We start from the raw sequence: 24,877 nt of genomic DNA, 5'->3' as shown, positions 1-24,877 counted from the left end.
TGAAGTCCACAAGTCATAAAAGGGCCAAGTTTGAAGGCCCCTGCTTTAGACGCTATCAAACCAAACTATGAGTCTTCTGCTGAATGGCAGTCTAGCACAGGGCTTTTCAACTTTTTCACCCATTGTACCACTTTTAGGATATGGCAACATCCGAGTAGCACATCCTAGCAAGGTGTCAAAAACTTGACAAAAAAAAAGGGGGGGGAAGTGATGAAATACAGGTAGTCCTCGACTTACAACACTTAGCTTAGTGACTGTTCGAAGTTACAATGGCACTGAAAAAAGTGCCCCCCAAGCCACAGCCGAGCAAGACACCTGCCTGCCTGCCCGGCAGCGCTCTTCCTCCTGTCTGAGGTTTTCATTGTTGTGAGCATTTCTGTTGAGGATTGGCAGCGGGGGTGGGGTGGGTGTTTGGTTTTTAATCCCCCCATCTGCCGGGTGGTTGCAGCAGGTTTTGGTCACTTCACATGACCCTGGGACACTGTGACCGTCATAAATAGGAATCAGTTGCCAAGCATCTGAATGTAAAGAACAAGACCCTGGAGATGCTGCAACATTCCAGCTGATCGGCGCTTCTTCTGGGCTCAGCAGACGCGCCAGGATCAGTGCCGAGCTCCAGCTGGAGCCTGGCGCTGATCCTGGCGCTTCCGCTGAGCCCTGACAGCCCTGCATCTCCAGCCATCTCTCGCTCAGGCTTGTGCGGTGATGCCACTGGTTCAGCTCATTCCCCTCCCCTGCTACCACTTTTCTAGGATGGTCGCGTACCACCTGCCAGGTGCCAATGTACCACAGGTGGTACCCGTACCACTGGTTGAAAAGCCCTGGTCTAGCATACTGGCCTAATCATGGGCTGTGATTTACTGTCATTTCAAGGCTGGGAAAAAGTGACAGATATGATAGAGCAATTTCCAAAACTACCAACAGCTGTTATAATTACATCACAATGCTGCTTCCAGACACAAAATGGTATTCTCAGCCTCCTTGAAGATTACAGGTAGTCCTCAACCTATGACAATTGAGCCCAAAATTTAGGCTGCTAAGTGAGAGATTTGTTGAGTTTTGCCCTTTCCCCCTTAGCGACCATTTGAACAGTCACTAAATGAATTGTTGTAAGTTGAGGACTACCTGTATAGAATAGGACTAGCAAAAAAAAGAAGAAAATAGGTAAACATTTGATTTTGGAAATGTTGGTGGTGATAATAATAATAATAATAATAATAATAATAATAATAATAATAATAATAATAATAATAAAGTTGGAAGGAACCTTGGATGCCATCTAGTCCAACCCCCCGCTCAGGCAGGAAACTCTACACCATTTCAGACAAATGGCTGTCCAGTCTCTTCTTGAAAACTTCCAGTGTTGGAGCACTCACAGCTTTTGGAGGCAGAAGATAGCAAGCTTCTTAGCAGGTTTGACTAAATATTAGCTCTGCATTTAAATCCTTTTCCAGGATTTAAGCAGAAGGCTCTCACACAATGACTTGGTTAAATGAACTCAACTTATGACCTCAACTGAGCCCAAAATTTATGTTGCTAAGTGAGAAATTTGTTAAGTGAGTTTTGCCTTATTATACAACTTTCCTTGCCGCATTTGTTTAAGTGAATCGCTGCAGTTGTTAAGTTAGTAAGTGAATCTGGTGTCCCCGTTGACTTTGCTTGTAAGAAGGTCGCAAAAGGGGATGACATGACCCTGGGACACTGCAACCGTCATAAATGTGAAGCATCCGAATGTAAATGCTGCAATGGTCGTAAGTGTGAAAAATGGACATAAGTCACTTTTTTCAGTCACTTGCCTGTTGTAGTAGTACACAAAATTCAGTCTATATAGTGGTACCTTGGTACTCAACTGCTTTGAAACTCATCGAATTTGGTACTGGGTGCATTCTGAGATGAACATTTTGTCGCAGTACACATTGTTCGGTACTTAAAGCACAAACTGGAAGTGGTCAGTGTTGGCTGCCTTGTGACTCACTGCATTACGGGGGAAAAATTGTTTGGTACTCATTGTTTTTGGTTAATTGGTACCTTGAACCAGTTAAGGATGAATACCGAGATACCACTCAGTAAGCCAAGTCAAAGAGCTAGGGGGTTTCCCTCCTGTTTTTTCCAAGTCAGTGGATGCTTAGGCATCCTCTAGATCAGAGGTCCCCAACCTTTTAGGCACCAGGGACCGGTTCTGTGGAGAGAGGTTTTTCCGCAGACCGGAGGGTGCGTGGTTTTGTGTGCCGCCTGCATCTTGCAGATGGGGCTTCGCTTGTTTGTGTGGAATGGTTGCTGGCATGCCGCAGCCCGGTACTGGTCCACGGACCTGGGGTTCGGGACCCCTGCTCTAGATGTCTATAGGAAATATCTGATAACAGTTCTCTCTAGCTTGGGAATTTCTCATTATTGTTTCACCATTCCTTACAGCTAGAGAGATTTAGTTTCTGAGATGCTGATTTAAGTTATCTGAATGATGGATGGGTGGTGCAAGCTAGATTGAACCACACGTGGTCTGGTAAAAAATATACCTGGCCAAATATGCAGAGAATTTTTTCAAGAAACTGAATCCTGTGAGGGTTGAAAGAAAAACCAGAAAGAAACATCAAAATTAAAGCCTAATGCCCTGTAGAAGAAAGTAGGAATGTCGCTGTTATGAAATATTAACCACTCAATAAAAAATCAGAAAGAACATTGGAACATAAAGTTCACTGCCATTTTTTTAAAAAATGCACTAATGCCTCACTTATGGCAAATAAATAAGAGGAAATTGAATTCCTAGTACAAAAAGACACATGACTCATAAATGTAACTGTGACCTGTTAGGATGACTCCCGTGTTTGGAACATAGCAACTGAAGTGTACCATTTCTTCAAAGGGAACAGAAGCAACGGAAAAAGCGGAGGAGTTCCGCTAATATGCTAAAAGTACAGGTAGTCCTCAACTTACAACGAATAATTGAAACCAGAATCTTGGTCATTGATCAAAGTGATAATGTGAGGTGGCCACGTGACGGTTTCGTCCAATAAGCACAATCTCAGCTCTCTCAGCTGCGGCTGTTAAGCAGTCACATAGGTTGTTAAACAGAGCATGGGGGTGCCTCAGAAGGTGTCCCCCAGAATACCAGACCTTGGAGGTCTTGTCCGGCCACAGGGCCCAGCAGCATGCAGAAATCTGGTGTGGGATGGGAGGTCTCAGCCAGCTACAGGACCCAGCAGCATGCATAAAATACTCCATTTACCTTTGCGTTGCTCTGCAGCTACTGACAGGCACATCCGATGCAAGGCACGGATATTCTGCAAGTGGGTGACATTCTCGTAATCATTATGGAGGGTTCTTGCAATTTATTTATTTATTTTATTTATTTATTTTAATTCCATTTATATCCCGCCCTTCTCCGAAGACTCAGGGCGGCTTACAAGCTTAGCAGTAGCCTTCATTCTATGTATATGCCTGCTTATTAGGGCTTTCACACACACACACACACACACACCCAAGCGGCATTATTACAAAGTCAGCTTAATTGCCCCCAACAATCTGGGTCCTCATTTTACCTACCTCGGAAGGATGGAAGGCTGAGTCAACCTTGAGCCTGGTGGGATGCGAACCTGCACTAATTGCAGGCAGCTGGTGTTACTTAAGGAGGCATTAGCCCACTGCTCCACCAAGGCTCTTATTTATGCTCACTAATTTATGCTCACTAAGGGGCCCTGTAATTGGCTGAGGTCTCCTGGGCATGGTGGGGTAGGAGCATGTTCTTAAGCTTCATTTCTGCACCCCATGGAAGGATGTCAGCTCGCCTCGGCCAATAGCTCTTTCAAGAGATAAGAAGAAGTCCTCTCAGCAGGTGGCAGCAGCTTGCAACTTCTCTGCCAACCTCCCCATTGACTTTCTGGGGAAGCCAGCAGAGAAGATTGCAGATGACAATCACATGATCACAGAGCGCTTGGCAACCAGTCCTAAATGTGAACAGATTGCGAAGGACCCAGAACGCACCCTTTGCAAGGCTGTTGTAACTTCAAACGGTCAACAGGGATTAAGTCTAGGCTACCTGTACACATACAGAAATGAAAACGATATTGCCAATACTGGAGAATGGTATTTAATTAAAGTCAATAGAAAAATGAATAAAGCAATATTGTCATTGCTAGCTAGTAGTGCCTGTTTAACAAATAAGGTGTGGAATCAAACTGCAGTTCTTTAAAAGAGCATTAAGTAACAGCAGTGGAACTCAAATCACTGTTAGGAAATTAAAGTCTGTTGGAGGGTTAGGAAAACATTTGTAATTATAAGAGCAGATTGATAGTAGAAATAATTTTATTTTCTTTATTTTTCAAATTTACATAGTTGCCCATCTCACCAGAAATGACACAGTATTTTATATATTAAATTATGCATTATACAATTATTTAGATCGTGAACTATTCTTTGCTAGATGTTTTCATGCAGAAGTACCACCATCTGTCACTGATGCTTTAATTTAGAAACCAGCACAGAATACTTGATACCTTCATGACACCAAAATGCTATAATCATACTATTTTGCATACACTATTTTCTCAATTCACCTGCATATTCTAGGTGCCAGATCCACCGTCTGTACAGCAACTCACAATTACCAGGTACGTCAGTCATGGCGCACTGCACAGCCAGCTGGAAAGGACAAGGAAGAAGCTCACCATTACAATGTGCTATCTAATTTCTCCACCTCGCTTACCCCATATATCACATAGGGTCAGCGCAATCTGCATTATAACTGAGGCAGCTACTCACTGTTTTTGTTTGTAGGTGTGTACCTGTATACAAGCAGTCCTCAACTTACAACCACAGTTGAGCCCAAAACTGTGAGTTTCGTCTCATTTTATGACTTTTCTTGCCAGTGAATCACGGCAGTTCTTAAGTTAGTGACACGGTTGTTAAGTGACCCTGGCTTCCCCATTGACTTTGCTGGTCAGAAGGTCGCAAAAGGGGATCACATGACCCTGGGAAACTAGAATAGAATAGAATAGAATAGAATAGAATAGAATAGAATAGAATAGAATAGAATAGAATAGAATAGAATAGAATAGAATAGAATAGAATAGAATAGAATGCTGGAAGGGACCTTGGAGGTCTTCTAGTCCAGCCCCCTGCTCAAGCAGGAGAACCTATATCATCTCAGTCAGGTGACTGTCTACAACCCATCATAGATATGAACCAGTTGCCAAGTGTCTGAATTTTGATCATGTGACCCTGGGGATGCTGCAATAGTCGTAAGCATGAAAAACGGTCATAAGTCACTTTGTAACTTTGAACAATCACTAAACGAACTGTTGTAAATTCAAGACTACCTGTCAATTTTTGACTCCTGGGGACTGCCTGAGCTAGTCCCTGCAGTTTTCTTGGCAAGATTTTCTGGAAGGGATTGCAATTGCCTTCTTCTTAACAGGGCTGAGAGAGAGAGTGAGAGAGAGGGGCCCAAAGATGCCCCAGCTGGCCTTCATGCCTAAGGCAAGATTAAAACTCATAGTCTCCAGGTGATTGGCCCAAAGTCACTGAATTCCTGCCTAAGGCAAGATTAGAAGTTACAGTCTCTTGGTTTCTAGCTTGGTCCTTAAACCACTACAACAAACTGGCTCCACTTCCTATTAAAAGGTCGTGAGCCAGGGCTCCAGCAAAGAATATTTTTTGAAAAAGCCTTGTTGCAAGCAAGAAACCTGTAGGCCCACGGGTAGTTAGATTATTCTTGCAGAGAATAAGGAGGGGTCTATTTGGCTGCCATTGAGCTGCAGTGAATAGAACGCTTGATTGAGACCAAGTAAACCAAGATCCGGGTTTCAAATTAACCACAAAACTCAACTGGCAACTTTGAGCCAATCACTGCCTCTCAATCTGTCCAACCTCGCAGGGTTACTGTGACCAAAACTGAGCCGTGATTCTCATCTACATCACCTTGAATGCCTAAAAAAAGAGACACATATAAGAAATTAACAATTGCACCCCTAGCCATTGACAAATTGTCAAAAGCTTTGCAACTGAACTCATTGTGTTTGCGCTAGATTTATTTTATTAAACAGGCATTTTTTTCAGGATTTTTTCTCCTTCACTGCAGAGTAATCCCGGTTGCCATAGTAATCAACATGAGAGCCAAGGACAGTTTCCAAATCACTTTGAACCTCACACCAACAACCTTCTTTTAGAAATGAAGAACTGCTTAACTGTCCCAGTGTGCACACTTACCTGTGTCCTGCACTTCCTCATGCTAACGCGTAGTTGCCCCCAACTATTTGGATTATTATCCAGCCTCTTTCCTCAAAACTAAAACCATTTCCATAGCTGGGAATTTTGCCCACCACCCACCGCCTACCCTACACCATATACATAACAATAAGACACTGCATTCCTAGGTAAAGGTAAAGGTTCCCCCGCATGTACGTGCTAGTCGTTTCCGACTCTAGGGGCCGGTGCTCATCTCCGTTTCAAAGCCGAAGAGCCAGCGCTCATCCGAGGATGTCTCCATGGTCATATGGCCGGCATGACTAGACGCCATAGGCACACAGAACGCTGTTACCTTCTCACCGGAGTGGTCCCTATTTTTCTACTTGCATTTTTACGTGCTTTCAAACTGCTAGGTTGGCAGAAGCTGGGACGAGTAACAGGCACTCACTCTGCTACGGCGGCACTCGGGATTCGACCCGCCAAACTGCCGACCTTCTGATCGACAAGCTCAGCGTCCTAACCCACTCATGCCCAATTCCTCCCGTGCATGAAACCACGGCTTGGAACCAGGATTCAAAGCCAACCATTTGCATTTATGACAGACGGGAAGAGAGCCTCTGAGCATGTGCAAAGGGCACTTCTCTCGCCATGCAGCCGTCAAAGGGCAGAGGGAAGTGTGTTTGTGGGGGGGGGGAGAGAGAGAGATCTCTAGCGCAGATTGGGACCTTCTGCCTTTCCAAAAGTATCCCGACACTGCGTCTCAGGTCCTTCCCCAGCGTCGTGCGCCTCGTTGCCTTCCCACGCCCACCTCCCAGAGCTCGAGATTGCAATACGAACCGGGACGAGATTCCGAGGCTGTCTCTCCCTTTCCCGCCGAACCGGGTCCGGACAGCTCCTTCCCCATAGACAACTCCCAGGAGGCTGTTTAGAGTTTCTATGGAAACCAGATCGCCCGGGTAGATGGCGCTGGGCGGGGAGGCTTACTTTGCCTTCTCCCCATTTTAATTGATGTTTTTGATTAGGATCGCGCTTGGGCAGAACGGCTTATGATGCATTCCGGTACACCGGAAACTCACGAAGAGACTTGAGGAAAAAGCCACATTTCATGACTAGGAGCTCTCAGACATCCCCCGAAAAAGGCCATGGCCCCTCTTTTCACACCACTTACCCCTTACGGATCAATCAATCGCACCTTAGACAATGAGGGAAGCCCCTTTTAAAAGATCCTGCATTTCCTCACGCAGACACTTCCCGCCTCCTACCCTCCGCATTCGTTGGTTGTTGATCTTTTATATCGTATTTGGGTTAAATGCGGGCGGGAGCCGGGGGGGGGGGGGAAGTTAAGGTGGAGAGCGTCTATGGAGATTCCCAGTCATCCAGGTTGTGGCTGTCACAAAAGGTGCTTTTTCAAGAGGCAATTTCTTCAGCTTCTTGGATGAGAAGCGAAAGAATAACAAGGTGGTCCAGTTGCCTCTTGAAAAAGCATCTTTGGGATGAAAGGTAGAGAGCAGACCCATTCCGGGTGACCACATGTCTGGCGAGAGAATGATGCAAGAACAATGAAAAGAACCGTACATGCCTTGAAGGAGATGTGGAGGAAGCAGAAGTAAAATGTGGAGATGTCCCAAGGTGTGAATGCAGGGGACAAGGTGAAAAGATGGCTGGGTGGGCTTGATTTTGTGTCATTGGAGAACCTCCCATTAAGCACATATGAAAACCACATCAGATAGATAGTTCCTAAGTAGAGACAGAGATCTTATCAAACTAGGATGGAAATCCCATCAATCTAGTTGAGTGCCAGCTAGGAAAAAAGAGTCTTCTCATTAGCTGCGTTCTATTACAGAAGGACCAAGAACTTCACCTCCTCCATTTGTTTGCGTGCGTGTGCATGTATAGACTATTTTTTTTTTAAAAAAAAACTGATTTTCTGCAAGCTTTTATGGTAAATTATGAAAATTTTCGCACTAACCAAGTTCCTTGTTGATTGGATGCCGCTGTAAGTAGTTCTCTTGCTTCATGAGGGTAGTATTTTAAAACATTAACATCCCAAGAATGAGCCTGCTACCATTTCCCTAGCATGCTGCTCATCCAGTTATCCTGCTAGCTTGGATGGATCATTTCGCGTCTTGAATTGTGATCAAAGCTAAGCAAGCCCAAAAGAATGTGAGACTGTTTATGGCTTGTTAGCAAACAAGCCCCCTAAGCTTTGAGGCCTACCTTTAAAGAGGATGAAAGGTATTGTTGAGTCAACTGCATGGAACTTAGAGTGTTTAAGATATCTTAGCTATGACATCAGAAGACACCAGAACCATTTCATGGGCCAAACTTCTATTTCTTTCTCCCATGCTTCTGTTTCCCGAATCATTAATCCAAGACTGAGAAGGTAACGTTTGCTACTTTTTATTCCAAAAGACAGGAATAATGCCTTTTATTTTGGTACTATCATCCAAAATAAGAAGATACTAGAGTGCTAGAGTGGGCACTGTTTATGGTGAGACCTACTGGAACCAGACCCAGCTGAATACTATAAACTGGGCATACTTCAGCCGTGAGGTATTATATTTAGCCAGGCATCCAGTAAGATTGTAAGAAACATGAGGTAAGAGGTTTTATGTGTAATTCTGATGGCAAAAAGTTATAAATATGACATTCAATGATCTAGACCAGGGATGGGAAATGATGGCCCTTTCATGACTTGTGGGCTTCAATTCCCAGAATTCCTGACCCAGCCATGCTAACTCAGGAATTCTGAGAGTTGAAGTCCACAAGTCATAAAGCGGACATTGTTCCCCACCTCTGATCTAGACTATGGGTGGAGAACCTGTAATTTCATAAATGTTGCTGGCAATTCCTAGAATTCCTCACAATTGGCCATGCCTGCTAGGACCCATAGAAGTTTGAAGTAAATTTCCTCCTCCTGTTTTAGAAGATATAAAATAAAATACATTTTTGCTGTTAGTTGCAGTCGTGTCCGACCCATCACGACCTCATGAACATTCCTCCAGGCCTTCCTATCCTCTACCATCTTCTGGAGTCCATTTAAGCTCACGCCTACTGCTTCACTGACTCCATCCAGCCACCTCATTCTCTGTCGTCCCCTTCTTCTATTGCACTCAATCTTTCCCAGCATTAGGCTCTTCTCCAGTGAGTCCTTCCTTCTCATTAGGTGGCCAGAGTATTTGAGTTTCAACTTCAGGATCTGGTGCATCAGATCAAAATAACCCTCGCCTTCTTTTTTGCTGATAGCAATGTATTTGTTTGTAAACTGCAATAGCAGTTGAACTGAGGAATCATCAAGGTCACTTTTTATGTAAAGAAAGGGTATAGTTTAAACCAGGGGTGTCAAACTCAAAATGTCACGTGACGCGATGTATATATTTTATATATCTGCCCTGTTCACCACCCTGAGTCCTTCGGGAGAAGGGCGGTATATAAATAAAAATTTTAATTAATTAAATTAATCCTTTTTTGCCATTGCCGGCAATGGGGTGGGTGCGGTTTCACTATGATGCAACTGGCCCATGGGCCGACAGTTTGACACCCCTAGTTTAAACCCATTCCTTTTATAATTTGACAAGACAACAGAGGCCTTTGGGTGTGGGAATAGTGCTGGAGAGAAAAGTTTGAAGTTTGTTGATTTTTATTTGTATCTTTTGTCTTCAAGAATGAGGCGAGGAAGGGATCAACTACTTGCTACTCAGAGCTTCGCCAATAACTTAAGTTATTTCGTTGTTTAAAACTATTTACAGTTGCAAGAAAAAGTATGTGAACCCTTTGGGATTATGTGGAGTTTTGCATGAATTAGCCATAAAATGTGCTCTAAACGTCATGTAAGTCACAATAGAAAAACACAGTCTGCTTAAAATAATACTACACAAACATTAGCTGTTGTCATGTTTTAATTGAACATAAGATGGAAACATTCACAGTGCAGGGTGGAAAAAGTATGTGAACCTTTGGATTTAATAACTGGTTGACCCTCATTTGGCAGCAATAACCTCAACCAAACGTTTCCTGTAGTTGCAGATCAGACCTGCACAACGATCTGGAGTAATTTTGGACCACTCCTCTGCACAAAGCTCTTTCAGTGTAGCAATATTCTTGGGATGTCTGGTGTGAATCGCTCTCTTAAGGTCATGCCACAGCATTTCAATCGGGTTGAGGTCAAGACTCTGACTGGGCCACTCCAGAAGGCGTATTCTGTTCTGTTGAAGCCATTGTTTTGTTGAATTACTTGTATGCTTTGTCCTGTTGCATCACCCATCCTCTGCGGAGCTTCAGTTGGCGGACAGATGGTCGTACATTTTCCTGCAAAATGTCCTGATAAACTCTGGAATTCATTTTCCCATCAATGACAACAATCCGTCCAGGCCCTGAGGCAGCAAAGCAGCCCCAAACCACGATACTCCCTCCACCATGTTTTACAGTGGGGATGAGGTTTTGATGTTGGTGTGCTGTGCCTTTTTTTCTCAACACATAGTGTTGTATGTTTTTCCCAAACAACTCAATTTTGGTTTCATCTGTCCACAGTATATTTTGCCAGTAGTGCTATGGAACATCCAGGTGCTCTTTTGCAAACTTCAAACGTGCTGCAATATTTTTTTTGGACAGCAATGGCTTCCTCCAAGTACTCCATTCTTGTTTAATGTTTTCCTTATTGTAGATGTGTCAACAAAAATGTTAGCATGTGCCAGAGATTTCTGTAGGTCTTTAGCTGACACTCTAGGATTCTTCTTTACCTCATTAAGCATTATGTGCTGTGCTCTTGCAGTCATTTTTACAGGACAACCACGCCTAGGGAGAGTAGCAACAGTGGTAAACTTTCTCCATTTGTAGACAGTCTGTCTTACCATGGACACATGAACATCAAGGCTTTTGGAGATACTTTTGTAACCCTTTCCAGCTTCATGCAAGTCAACAATTCTTGATCGTAGGTCTTCTGAGAGCTCTTTTCTGCGAGGCATGGTTCACATCAGACAGTGCTTCTTGAGACCAGTAAACCCAAAACAGGTGTGTGTTTTTAAAGGGCAGGACAGCTGTCAGCAACACATCCAATATCATCACACTGGTTGGAGTCAAGGTTGGCTCACTCCTGGCTCCAATTAGCTCTTGGAGAAGTCATTAGGCTAGGGGTTCACATACTTTTTCCACCCTGCACTGTGAATGTTTCCATCTTATGTTCAATTAAAACATGACAACAGCTAATGTTTGTGTATTATTATTTTAAGCAGACTGTGTTTTTCTATTGTTGTGACTTACATGACGTTTAGAGCGCATTTTATAGCCAATTCATGCAAAACTCCACGTAATCCCAAAGGGTTCACACACTTTTTCTTGCAACTGTAAATGCAAACAACAGGTATCATACTTTTGAAGCCATAGCACAAAGTGTCACTGCATGCTGGCAGGCAGAGAAAACTAAACTAATGTATTAGCAGTGAAAAAGTCTATAGAATTGATTTGCTTTCTTTGAGCAAGGGAAAAAGAATAAGTTACAAAAATGCCAACATAACTTTGCATTCCTCCCTTTGTGGCCTATTGGGTCATTGTGATGCAACTAGACATTCAAAACCCCTTCCCAGCCAGCGTGTCAAGATGGAAAAGTCCATGGAGATTCTCAGCCATCCAGTTCACGGTTGTCTCAAAGGTGCTTTTTGCAAAAGGCAACTGGGCGTAGTTTTTTATTTGAAAACATTTCATTTCTCACCCAAGAAGCTTCTGCAGTTCTAACTCACAGAACCGAAGAAGCTTCTCGGATGAGAAGTAAAACGTCTTCAGAGGGGGGGGGGAAATCACAAAAGTTTTAGCTGCCTTTTGGAAAAGCACCTTTGGGGCGAGATGGAAATGCTTAAGAAACCCCAGTAAAGCTAGACAAGAATCCTTGCTTCGGGAGGCAAAAGACAAAAAGGCTTTAATAGGTTAAAGTATAAAGATACAGCAAGTGCCATAGCAAAAAGAAACAAGAGTTACAGATTCCAGCTCCGTCCCATTCAGCTGATGCCTGGCCTGGCCCCCCTCCCTCCCCCCCCATCCCCCACAGTTCCTTCTGGCACAGGTGTATGGAAAGGGAAGCCCAGGGTATAATTAAGGAGGCAGTGCAGTGTTCAGAATGCTGTGATTCCTATGGGAATGGGGAAGGTGGATTGGGGAAGAGCACTTTCTCCAGTTTGTGGAGTGACTTGGCACAAAAGGGTTGCGGTTTAACAACACCCACCTTGCCTGCCATCGTGACCCTTATACATCACTAGGAAGATGGACCAAGGTAATCCAGTAATCACCTCTGCACAAAAGGCTCCAAGACTGGCCATCGATTTGTCAAATGACAGACAGGGTCCGTGTCTCTCTCTCTCTTCTTCTGGTCCCCCGCAGCACAGAAAATGGCAAGATTTATTTATTTTTTTGTCAGCGATTGCAGGCAATCTTTTGTATGCACATCGCTGAACTGAACTGGAACTCCCCTAGCAACTCCTGCAGAGGGTTGCCAGAGCAACCGATCCCACCTTCTCCACTAGTACATTCAAGGGAGACAAATTACAGCAAGTGATCGTGGATTTAAAAAAGAAAAAGAAAAAAGAATATCAAGTCAACACAATCTTGTACGAGCACAATTTCGTTTCAAAAATATTAAAAAGCACCCTCCCCTCCCCTCCCCTCCCGACCCCGGGCACACTGGCGAGAACGCTGGACAGCTGAGGCAGCCCTGGCAGATCTAGCCGCTTCTCATTGCACTCCTGAGCTGTGGCCTCTCTGTAGCCGCCCTAAGGGAGCCGGGCAGAGAGAATGAGAAAGCAAAGCTGTGGAGTCCAGCCCTTGGTCTAGAACTGGGAAGGGAACAAAAAGAAATCGATTAATTCAAACTTATATTAATTATATTACTCATGTAATACAAATTAACCAAAGCAAATACCATCAATGTCCTCTCTCACACAGACACACACACAGGCACCCACAGCATCATCACTGCAGGTTTTAGGACAGTACTCGCAGAGGTCCCCAACCGTGGCAACTTTTAAGACTTGTGGACTTCAACTCCCAGAATTCCTCAGGGCTAGCTGAGGAATTCTGGGAGTTGAAGTCCACAAGTCTTAAAGTTGCCAAGGTTGGAGACCCCTGTCCTGGAGCAGGGTTTTTTTTCAAACTTTTCTCTACTGCAAAACCCCGTTTGTTCCAAAAATAAATGCTTGAACCGCAATCCACAAAACGGTCGCCATGGTGTCTCTTCATGGGAGAACAAGGCCTACTCTTTCCGTAGTACAGGCAGTCCTCAACGTAAAGCCATAATGGGGCCTGTCCGTTGTGGTTGTATGTCTTAAAGGTCATTTAATAGGTCAGCCACGTGACCGATTCATTTTAGGACCTTTTTGCGGCAGTCTTCAAATGAATTGCTGTGGTCGTTAAATAATTGCCGCAGTTGCTAAGCGGACCAACGGTTCGCATATTGGTGTGGTTTTGCTCAAAACCAGAATTTGAATTTGAATTTTTATTGAATTTATATACTGCCCTTTCCCGTAGGACTCAGTGCGGTTTACAAGGTGAATTTTAAAAAATCAATACAAAAGTTAAAAAACAATTTAAAAGATTAAATTCAATCCCTGAAAAAATATAAAAACCCCAATTAAAACTAAAACTCTCAGCCTAGGCCGGAAAGCTCAAAGAGCCAGGTCTTCAGGTCCCGGCGAAATGAACGAAGGTCGGGGGCAGTCCTAAGCTCCACGGGCAGCTGGTTCCAAAGGGCAGCCGCACCCACTGAGAAGGCCCTCCCCCTGGGTGTTATCCGCCGGCAGTCTTTTACCGGCGGCACCCTGAGAAGGCCCTACCTGTGGGAGCGCACAGGACGAAGGGAACTTGATGCCAGCAGCAGGTGTTCCCTCAGATATCCTGGACCCATGCCATTTAGGGCTTTATAGGTCATCACCAGCACCTTGAATCTCACCCGGAGGGCAACCGGAAGCCAATGCAGCTCGCGGAGTAGAGGTGTTATATGGGAGTATCGGGAAACCCCCATCACAACTCGCGCCGCTGCATTCTGCATTCTGAAGGGCTAGTATTCAGCAAAACTGTCCTAAAACATGGTCACATGACCCCAGGAAGCTGAAAATGGCTGTAGATGCAGCTGTGTTGCCCAGCATCAGATGTTTGACCACATGACTGTGGAGGGATCCAAACATCAGAACTTCAAAACCAGGTTATAAGTCCTTTTTTTTTGGATCCGTTGTTAAACAACCGGTCATTAGTAGAGAACTACCTGCCTGTGTCAGTCATTCAGGGTACACCAATCTAGGAAGCCAAAGTCATGCAGGCCAATAAGATTATGGTAACAAAACCTTGCAAATCTGTGTTTCTACTCTCCTTCCCTCTGCCTTTGTGAGAACTAAGGTGAGTTTGGTTTGAGGCATTTTCTCAAGTTACAGTTTTGTCGCAGACTCAGGATCCTATTGTCTGACTATTGTCTTGGTAACAGCCCTTCCTCCTGTTTCTCAAGGTTGCCTGTTACAGTATATTAGAAAAATAACTATGGGTGCCCTGTGTTTGAGCAAATCTTCTTTGTTGTCTTTAGTCTCTCCATCAAGTTCTCATAGGACCCTGGGGTTTGCAGAATGCAGTTTCAAATAACTACCTTATGAGCAAGACTCAAATTGCTCTGAATGTTGTAATGGAATAAAATACGCCTCCCATTTTACTGTCCTCCCCTCCTGAAGCCTTTGCATTTAGTGTTCATAGCACTTCATTACATTCATATCACACTGAGCATAGCGTTCTACAAGGGGCAATTTGAGTCCCACTAGAGCTCTTTTCTACAATGTACCACACTTTCCAACTCATTTATATAACGCTACTTTTTCATCCTGTAATAAATAAATCCTGATGGCAAATCAGTACACAAAAATATTCGTTTCAGGCTGTGTGATAAGCCTTACAGATGAGGGATTTGAAATTAGGGACTCCCAAGCTCACAGATAACCCTGGGAATAAAGGCCTTCTTCATTCTAAAGGTTTTAAAAGGCCACGACTCCCATCTTTCCCACTTTAATAATTCTAATAAGCCCTGCCTAATAAACAGCCACAAGAGACTGGTGACTTTTGACGTGCTACTTTGATCTCTTTCCTACAAGATGTCTAAATAAGCCCTTACATTTTTAAGGAACTCTTCTGCCACAAGGCGGGCCCTAGCATTGACCGACAGCTTCATTTCACTGACTTCTTTGTCAATTTCCTCCATAAAATGAATGACAAAGTCCACCAGCTTGTGCTTGTACATCTGCTCTGTATGGAAATTTGTGATCAAGAAGCTGATGTCATAGCCCTAAAAAAAACATAGCAAATTATTAGCATAAGTGAAACCAAGACTCAGCCATCATTTTTTTCTATACTGTTGACTATTGATTCAGAATAGACAAAAATAATCTATGGGTTTTTTTGGGGCGGGGGGGTGGGGGTGGCGGTGGTTGGGAATCTAAAGACCTGATATTGTGCATAAGAAGTTGTGCCATATTAATATTCAAAATCGGTCTATGCTTCCTGCATAGGAAGTCCAGCAGTTGAAAAAGAATCAAGGGAACAGAAAAAATAGACTGTGCAATGATAAGGGAACATTGCCAATTATGCAGATATTTATTTAGTTTAGTTACTTGTATTCAGCCTCAATCTAGTTTTTCCAAGTATATGTATAAAAAAAAATAGACATTATCTTGACAGCTAGGAGAAAAACCAAGTGTCACACAATTCACCCGCGGTTAAACAGACCAAATCAGAGATAAAAGCAGTCTAATAAAGTCATGTTATTTGATTTTGTGAAGAGATTGTTATTGTTATTGATTTAAATCTGTCTTAAAGGTAAGAGGCACACTGAAATTTTATGCCTGCTGGAAAGCTTAAGATGTGAAATAAGCCGGTACGCGTTGGTACTACCACTACTGTCAACAGAATCACACACACTTAAAACAACAATGACTCCATATTTCCCACCTCAACTGGTTTCCGACGTAAAATGAAGAAATTTTCTGCTCTCATCATCATGAACCGCATAAATTTGTGACACAGAATTTTCTCAATCTCATCAGCCTGCCAAAGGAAAATAGGAATCCATGAGCATTCTCTCCAGGATGAGCTGCAGTGAGCACCTCACCTATTAACACGTGGTGGCTTACCTGTTTGACCGCAATGCTAACTCGTACAGAGTTGATAGAACCTTCAATTAAGACTTTCTCTTTCTCATTCCTGCTAATGATCACAGGCTGCAAGAGGAGTTCTTTGCTGCTTCTGCAAACCCACAAAGACATTTTTGCATCAGAGACTGGGCAATACAGGGACCCATACGTTCCAGCCTCTGGGTATATTTTAACATACCCTCATAACCAGTCCTCATCCCACTCATTATATTTCCAAACCCACAATCGTCAGATGTGCTTCTTGTGATGAAAATGCTTGGAAAATTACACCAAGAATCAACAGTGATGCAGAACGATGGCTGACAGGCTGCTGTAGGTAAAATGGGCTGTGGGTTGCTTAACACATTATCTCAGCAACAGAAGAGATGGCTGTATACCTGGACAGCTCCAAATAACTCCACAATCAAATACACACAACAACTTACATAGCAATAGGAAGCAAAGCTCTATGCTGAATTTTAAAACACTCCAGATGCTGACTGTGGATCAGACCATGACCTACTAATCAGAGTATACATTAGATTGGAAAAAACTAGAAAAGATAAAATCCTAATGAGGTATAACCTAGAACCCATTCCAGAACAATGCAAGATTCAGGCTAGAGACAGATTTAAAGACCTGGACCTATATATAGAGAAGATGAAGAATTGAGGTAAGAAGTTAAAATGATTGTAAAGTGATGGAAGTAGGAAGCATATAACAAGAGCCAGAAGGATAGAAACAAGACTGGCTATCAAACAAGGCCACAGAAATAGCTATGGAAAGAAAATTGGCAAAAGCCAAAGGAGATCTTGGGAAAAGCAGAGAATTTAATGAAAACTTCCACCAACCAACTAAAATTGATGAAAACAAAGTTTATCCTTACAACACTTAATTAACAAAATTCTACAGAAAACTATTGCAACAGACATATAGCTAACCAGATGCCTAAATTATCTTTATGAACCGAGTTTCAAAAAGATGGAGGATAATAATGAATCATAAAAAATAAAGCTCTCGTCCAGTGGTTCTCAACCTTTTCTTCATTACTCTCTTTAAATACCCTTTATGGCCAATGACCATGACCACGGACCCCCAAGATGTAAATTTGAATCATAACATTTCTTCAACCCTTGGACAACCCTGTCTGATGACATTGTGGACCTCCAGGAGTCCACTGCTCTCATCTATTAAATCAGGCCATTGCTCCATTCAGCGATTTGGTTTTTTTAAGGAAGGGCTTTGCCCACTGAACTATAGGCCGCCTTCACTGTACTCTTTTTCTTAATAGAGCTTATAACTAATATACTGTATATGTCAGAAAAGAGATGCTACAAGATTGTTTTGATGAACAGTCTGCAGGTGAAATCTATGGAGTCCCAGGATGGGACTGGCTAGGAGCCAACACAGAGCAACTGTTTTATGCTAATTGGGGAGGGATTAGGGTCAGGGTTGGGCAGGGCTAAAAGGCCTCAATTGATCGTTGAAAGGAAATACACCTTGCAACAAATGTAAGCAAGGTGTACCTAGACAGCAATATGATCCACTTCAAGACATTAAGTACAATAAGGTATGGGGGTGGGATGGAATGGAGATTGAGCTAGTAAAAAAAACTTGTTGTTTCTGCAGCACATACAGTATATCACTTCAGATCCAACAGCAAAGCAGCAAGAATACTCTAGATTTATACAGGAGGATTTTTTACACCGATTCCTTCTAATATTTATCTCTTGTCAACTTAACAATATGAAAGTTCTGAAAGATGAGAGCCATGCGGTATATTATTTCTACTAAGGCCACACTATATGGGAAACCCCCAAGCAAAAAATGGATCCCTAACACTCTCTTGTGTCCTATAGCAATTCATATTCTGAAACTTGGTCAACAACTATCGTGAATATACTGATAACCATCACTGTATCACATGGCACAATGTTTGAAATTTGATAACCACCTCAGATACATTTTAGTTATCTAGACATCTAATGAATTAATGTGTGTGGAACCAGAATGGAAACAACCCATAAATGGTACAGTCCATAATTTGTAAGCTGAACTTATTGCAGGAGAAACTAGTGAATCCAATATTCACTAAGACTTATCATGTGATGCATGTAGACTAGACTTCATCAGATGGATGTAAAACTAACATTTTTATGTCACATAAAATACTGTTATATCTATTAAAACGTAACACACAAGAATCCATAAATTCAATGTAGGAAAAGGCAAGACAGAGCTGAGAAAATTGTAATAAGAGTTCAGTGTTGTTGTTTTTAAGTGCCAAGTAATGCATAAAGAAACATACAATACTTGCAAAAAGAAATAAAGGCAACGCTGAGGAAGGTGAGAAGGAAATGTGGAAGCTTATAAGACATTTTACACCAGCAGCAACCATTCATGACCTGTGGCTGCACAGGAACTAAAGGTCTATTTAAGAATCACAAATTTCGAATTAAGTAGTGGTATGAAGCAGTATCACAACATAACAGTATAATATATAATAATATATAAACCAGGAACATTAGGTTGAAAGCTATTGCAGCCATAAAATGAAGCAGACCATAAACAGAAGCAAAATATTACAACTTTATTCCTGAACCAACTGACTCTAAAGTTCAAAAGACTGAATAAAAAGCTTTTAAAATTTCCAGAAGTACTTTTTTGGGGGGTATGATTGTGTGTTTGTGTGAGACAATACTATGGGAAACCTCAGAAAGTGTAGGACAGACATGTCAAACACAAGGCCCGGGGGCCGGATCCGGCCCGCAAAGTGGTTTCATGTGGTCCCCAAAGCCATCCTGGAAACAGTGAGGGAACAGCCCCCGCTGCCTTGGCCCTGGCCCAGAGACCCTCCTTCTGCCGGAGACCCCCAGATCTGTCCCACTCCTGCCCAGGCCCCCATAGGCACCCTTGATGCCAATGATGTAGAGCTGGCCATGCCCACCCAGTAGGCCATATGCACTCCAGCCACGCTCACCCGGCCCCCTGAGGGCAACCACAATGCTGATGTGGCCCTCAATGAAATTGAGTTTGACACCCCTGGTGTAGGACAAGAAAACAGAAGTGAAAGATGTGCAGATTCTTTTTACTAAAAACTTAGTCCAACAAATTAATTAAATATTCCTTTTCTGGTTTCATGACAATTTATAGGACATGTCATTCATTCTGACACCTCCATGCTGTTTTCACAATTTTGCATGCCATCAAGTTTCTGTCGATCTATTGTCTATACATTTATATCCTATCTTTTTAAATAACTCAGGGCAGCCAACATGCCCAATACTCTTTTCTCCTCCGTTTTTTCCCCACCACAACAACCCTGTGATGTGGGTTAGGCCCAGTGTGTTTGACTGGTCCAAAGTCACCCAGCCAGCTGTCATGCCTAAGGTGGAGCTAGAACTCACAGTCTCTTGGTTTCTAGTCTGGTGACTTAACTATTAGACCAAGCTACTTTTCAACTGATCAAAGAGAAAAAGCAACCTCGAATTAAGGAGAAACTTCCTAACAGCGAGGACAATTAACCAGTGGAACAGCTTGCCTCCAGAAATCGTGGGTGCTCCATCACTGCAGGTTTTTAAGAAGAGACTAGACAGTCACTTGTCTGAGATGATATAGGTTCTCCTGCTTGAGCAGAGGGCTGGACTAGAAGACCTCCAAGGTCCCTTCCAGCTCTATTCTATTCTTTATCTTTAGTAGCCTTAAATAGCTATCAAATAGCTTTAAATAAAATTAAAACATCTTCAAATAGCTTTGCCATCAACTGCCCTTTAGGTTAGCATTTGCTGCTTTAATAAATTAGAGCAAATATTCTTATTTTAAAAGCCTTTTTCTAAATCCAATTTCTGAAGGAAGGGAAAGCTATACCTGACAAGGCCCGATAAAACTTTCGGGGCACATTATGTTAAGACCAACTACTCTCTGCAAAAGGCCGCAATGCTGGGAAAGGGTGCAAGGAAAGAGAAGAAGAGGTCAGGACCGACAGCAAGGTGGATGGATTCAGTTCATATTTATTTATTTTATTTTTTATTACATTTATATCCCGCCCTTCTCCGAAGACTCAGGGCGGCTTACAAGCTTAGCAGTAGCCTTCATTCTATGTATATGCCTGCTTGTTAGGGCTTTCATACACACCCCAAGCGGCATTATTACAAAGTCAGCTTGTTGTTGTTGTTGTTGTTAGTTGCGAAGTCGTGTCCGACCCATCGCGACCCTATGGACAATGTTCCTCCAGGCCTTCCTGTCCTCTACCATCTTCTGGAGTCCATCTAAGCTCACGCCTACTGCTTCAGTGACTCCATCCAGCCACCTCATTCTCTGTCGTCCCCTTCTTCTATTGCCCTCAATCTTTCCCAGCATTAGGCTCTTCTCCAGTGAGTCCTTCCTTCTCATTAGGTGGCCAAAGTATTTGAGTTTTAGCTTCAGGATCTGGCCTTCTAAAGAGCAGTCAGGGTTGATCTCCTCTAGGACTGACCGGTTTGATCGCCTTGCAGTCCAAGGAACTCGCAGGAGTCTTCTCCAGCACCATAGTTCAAAGGCTTCAATTCTTTGGCGCTCAGCCTTTCTTATGGTCCAGCTTTCACTGCCATACATTGCAACTGGGAAGACCATAGCCTTGACTATACGGATTTTTGTTGACAGGGTGATGTCTCTGCTTTTTAGTGTGCTGTCTAGATTTGCCATGGCTTTCCTCCCAAGGAGCAAGCGTCTTTTAATTTCTTGGCTACAGTCCCCATCTGCAGTGATCTTGGAGCCAAGGAAAATAAAATCTGTCACTACCTCCATTTCTTCCCCATCTATTTGCCAGGAATTGAGAGGGCCAGATGCCATGATCTTGGTTTTCTTAATGTTTAGTTTCAACCCAAGTTTTGCACTCTCCTTCTTCACCCGCAACACCAGGCTCTTTAGTTCTTCTTCACTTTCTGCCATTAGAGTGGTATCATCTGCATATCTTAGGTTGTTGATGTTTCTTCCGGCAATCTTAATTCCAACTTTTGATTCATCTAGCCCTGCCTTTCTCATGATGTGCTCTGCATATAAGTTAAATAGGCAAGGCGACAGTATACAGCCTTGCCGGACTCCTTTCCCAATTTTGAACCAATCAGTGGTTCCGTGTCCAGTTCTCACTGTTGCTTCTTGGCCCGCATATAGATTTCTCAAGAGACAAATAAGATGGTCTGGTATGCCCATCTCTTTAAGGACTTGCCACAGTTTGTTATGATCCACACAATCAAAGGCTTTAGCATAGTCAATGAAGCAGAAGTAGATGTTTTTCTGGAACTCTCTAGCTTTCTCCATGATCCAGCGTATGTTAGCAATTTGATCTCTAGTTCCTCTGCCTCTTCGAAATCCTGCCTGTACTTCTGGTAGTTCTCGATCCACATACTGCTGGAGTCTAGCTTGTAGAATTTTAAGCATAACTTTACTAGCATGAGAAATGAGTGCAATGGTGCGATAGTTTGAACATTCTTTGGCACTGCCTTTCTTTGGAATTGGAATGTAAACTGATCTTTTCCAATCCTGTGGCCACTGTTGAGTTTTCCAAATTTGCTGGCAAATTGAGTGTAGCACTTTTACTGCATCGTCTTTTAAGATTTTGAATAGCTCAGCTGGAATACTGTCACCTCCACTAGCTTTGTTGTTGCTCAGCTTTTCTAAGGCCCACTTCACTTCACATTCTAGGATGTCTGGCTCGAGGCCAGTGACCACCTCATTGTGATTATCAGGGACGTTAAGCTCATTCTTGTATAATTCTTCTGTGTAATTTTGCCACCTCTTCTTAATCTCTTCTGCCTCTGTTAGGTCCCTGCCATTTTGGTCCTTTATCATGCCCATTTTTGCATGAAACGTTCCTTTCATCTCTCCAATTTTCTTGAAAAGATCTCTGGTCCTCCCTATTCTATTGTTTTCTTCTATTTCTTTGCATTGTTCATTTAAGAAGGCATTCTTATCTCTTCTAGCTATTCTTTGGAATTCTGCATTCAATTGGGCATATCTTTCTTTTTCTCCCTTGCCTTTCGCTTCCCTCCTTTCCTCAGCTATTTGCAAAGCTTCCTCAGACAGCCATTTTGCTTTCTTGCATTTCTTTTTCTTTGGGATGGTTTTGGTTGCTACCTGTTGTACAATGTTGCGAACCTCTGTCCATAGTTCTTCAGGCACTCTGTCTATCAGATCTAATTCCTTAAATCTATTTGTCACCTCTACTGTATATTCAACAGGAATATGATTTAATTCATACCTGACTGGCCTAGCGCTTTTCCCTACTTTCTTTAATTTAAGCCTAAACTTTGCAACAAGAAGCTCATGGTCTGAGCCACAGTCAGCTCCTGGTCTTGTTTTTACTGACTGTATAGAGCTTCTCCATCTTTGGCTGCAGAGCATATAGTCAATCTGATTTCTGTGTTGACCGTCTGGTGATGTCCATGTGTAAAGCCGTCTCTTGGGTTGTTGGAAAAGAGTGTTTGCTATGACCATCGTATTCTGTTGACAAAATTCTATCAGCCTGTGCCCTGCTTCATTTTGTACTCCAAGGCCAAACTTGCCTGTTATTCCAGTTATCTTTTGGCTTCCTACTTTAGCATTCCAATCCCCCATGATGATAAGGACATCATTTCTGGGTGTTAGTTCTATAAGGTGCTGTAGGGCTTCATAGAACCGGTCAATTTCATCCTCTTCAGCACTGGTGGTTGGGGCATAGACTTGGACTACTGTGATATTGAATGGTTTGCCTTGGATTCGAACTGAGATCATTCTGTCATTTTGAGGATTGTATCCCAGTATTGCTTTTCCTATTTTTTTATTGACTATGAAGGCTACTCCATTTCTTCTGAGGGATTCTTGCCCACAGTAGTATACCTGATGGTCATCTGAATTAAATTCACCCATTCCTGTCCATTTTAGTTCGCTGATACCTAAGATGTCAATGTTTAGTCTTGTCATCTCTTGTTTGACCACGTCCAGCTTTCCTTGATTCATGGATCTTACATTCCAGGTTCCTATGGAGAAAAAATCTTTACAGCATCGGACTTTCCTTTCACCACCAGACATATCCACAGCTGAGCGTCCTTTCGGCTTTGGCCCAGTCGCTTCATTCTTTCTGGCGCTACTAGTACTAGCCCTCTGCTCTTCCCCAGTAGCATGTTGGACGCCTTCCGACCTGAGGGGCTCATCTTCCAGCGTCATATCGTTTTGCCTTTTGGTACTGTCCATAGGGTTTTCATGGCAAAGATACTGGAGTGGGTTGCCATTTCCTTCTCCAGTGGATCACGTTTTGTCAGAACTCTCTGCTATGACCTGTCCGTCTTGGGTGGCCCTGCACGGCATAGCCCATAGCTTCATTGAATTACGCAAGCCCCTTCGCCACGACAAGGCAGTAATCCATGAAGGGGAAAGTCAGCTTAATTGCCCCCAACAATCTGGGTCCTCATTTTACCTACCTCGGAAGGATGGAAGGCTGAGTCAACCTTGAGCCTGGTGGGATGCAAACCTGCACTAATTGCAGGCAGCTGGGGTTACTTAAGGAGGCATCAGCCCACTGCTCCACCAAGGCTCTTAGGGGCAACGGGTGCACCACTGAGAGACACGAAAGAACAGGATAAGAATTGATCATCATAGAGAAAATCTACACGGCCGCTAGGAACGGAAAACAACTTTGGGGGCAGATAACCAAGGTCCCCTGCATCGGACACAGAAAATGCCGTCTGTCTCCATCTTAACCTCCATGCACAAACCTGACTTCCACCTCGGGTTTGTTGTGCCGCTCCACCACCTGGGAGGAGAAGTTCTCCAGGCACAAGGCAGCCTGCAGGGTGGCACGCACCGCATTGAGATAAGGGCGCAGAGTGGCTGTCTGTAGTAAGGAGAGGGGAAAAAAAAAGCAGAGATCAGGAATTTGGGAGATCCTTAAAATCCGCCCCCTCCCCCCCCCCGTGGAGCAGCAGCCTGCCTGCCCCCACCCCCACCTTCTCTCTCTCTGACGTCAGGGCTTCCCCAAAACCACAGAGGCGGGCGTCCTTTCCAGGTTTTGCCGCCTCGGCTCCCCTGCAGGACCCAGCGATCCGGGCTTCGATCTCGCCTCTCCTCCGCTCCCATCCTGCCAATCTACTGATCCCCTCTCCAACCCAGCGTCCTTTTTCCATGCAGGCCTCCACCGCGTCGGCCCCGCTCTCCCTTCCCGCCCCCACCTTGCCTTCTGCCCCTCCCTCTCTCGCCTTTGCCCCCCGAGGCCACCCCAGCCCACCGCCAGGGCCGGCATCCCTCCGAAGCCCCCCGCCCACTCACCATGGCAGCTAAGAGACCAGCGGCGGCTGCACCCCACCCCGAGACCTGGTCCAGAAAACGGAAGCGGAAGTGGCCTCCGCCAAAGAAGACCGCCGCTTCCGGACTGGCTGGCCCGTTCCACCACGTGTCCTCGGGTGAGTGCGCGGGATCCTAACCCTCATTCATTTCTTCTTTGAGGCATTAACGCACTAGGCGGCGGATAAAGGGGGTTTTTTCCCAACCCTCCATTACGGCAGCGAGGGAGTTCGAAATATCTTCAGGCAGGAAGA

General features: G+C 43.8%; 1 protein-coding gene and 1 long non-coding RNA gene across 2 annotated transcripts in view; one reads left to right on the top strand and one right to left on the bottom strand.

The window, feature by feature from the left end:
• The window catches only part of LOC310636369, a 431,277-nt gene that overhangs the window by 134,250 nt on the left and 272,150 nt on the right, over positions 1-24,877 (top strand). The window lies entirely within an intron of this gene.
• On the bottom strand, positions 12,193-24,720 carry ARPC4 (actin related protein 2/3 complex subunit 4). Its single transcript, XM_083356100.1, has 6 exons — positions 24,609-24,720; positions 24,059-24,177; positions 16,329-16,440; positions 16,147-16,242; positions 15,314-15,484; positions 12,193-13,001 (listed from the first exon to the last, which is right to left on the bottom strand). The coding sequence occupies exons 1-6, from the start codon at positions 24,609-24,611 to the stop codon at positions 12,996-12,998; spliced, it is 507 nt and encodes a 168-aa protein (XP_083212226.1). The 5' UTR covers positions 24,612-24,720; the 3' UTR covers positions 12,193-12,995.

Source organism: Vipera ursinii (genome assembly GCF_947247035.1).
Source record: "Vipera ursinii genome assembly, chromosome: 2".
NCBI classification, from domain to species: Eukaryota; Metazoa; Chordata; class Lepidosauria; order Squamata; family Viperidae; genus Vipera; species Vipera ursinii.
The sequence above is the reverse complement of the archived record's forward strand: the minus strand, read 5'-3'. Positions and strand labels throughout refer to the sequence as shown.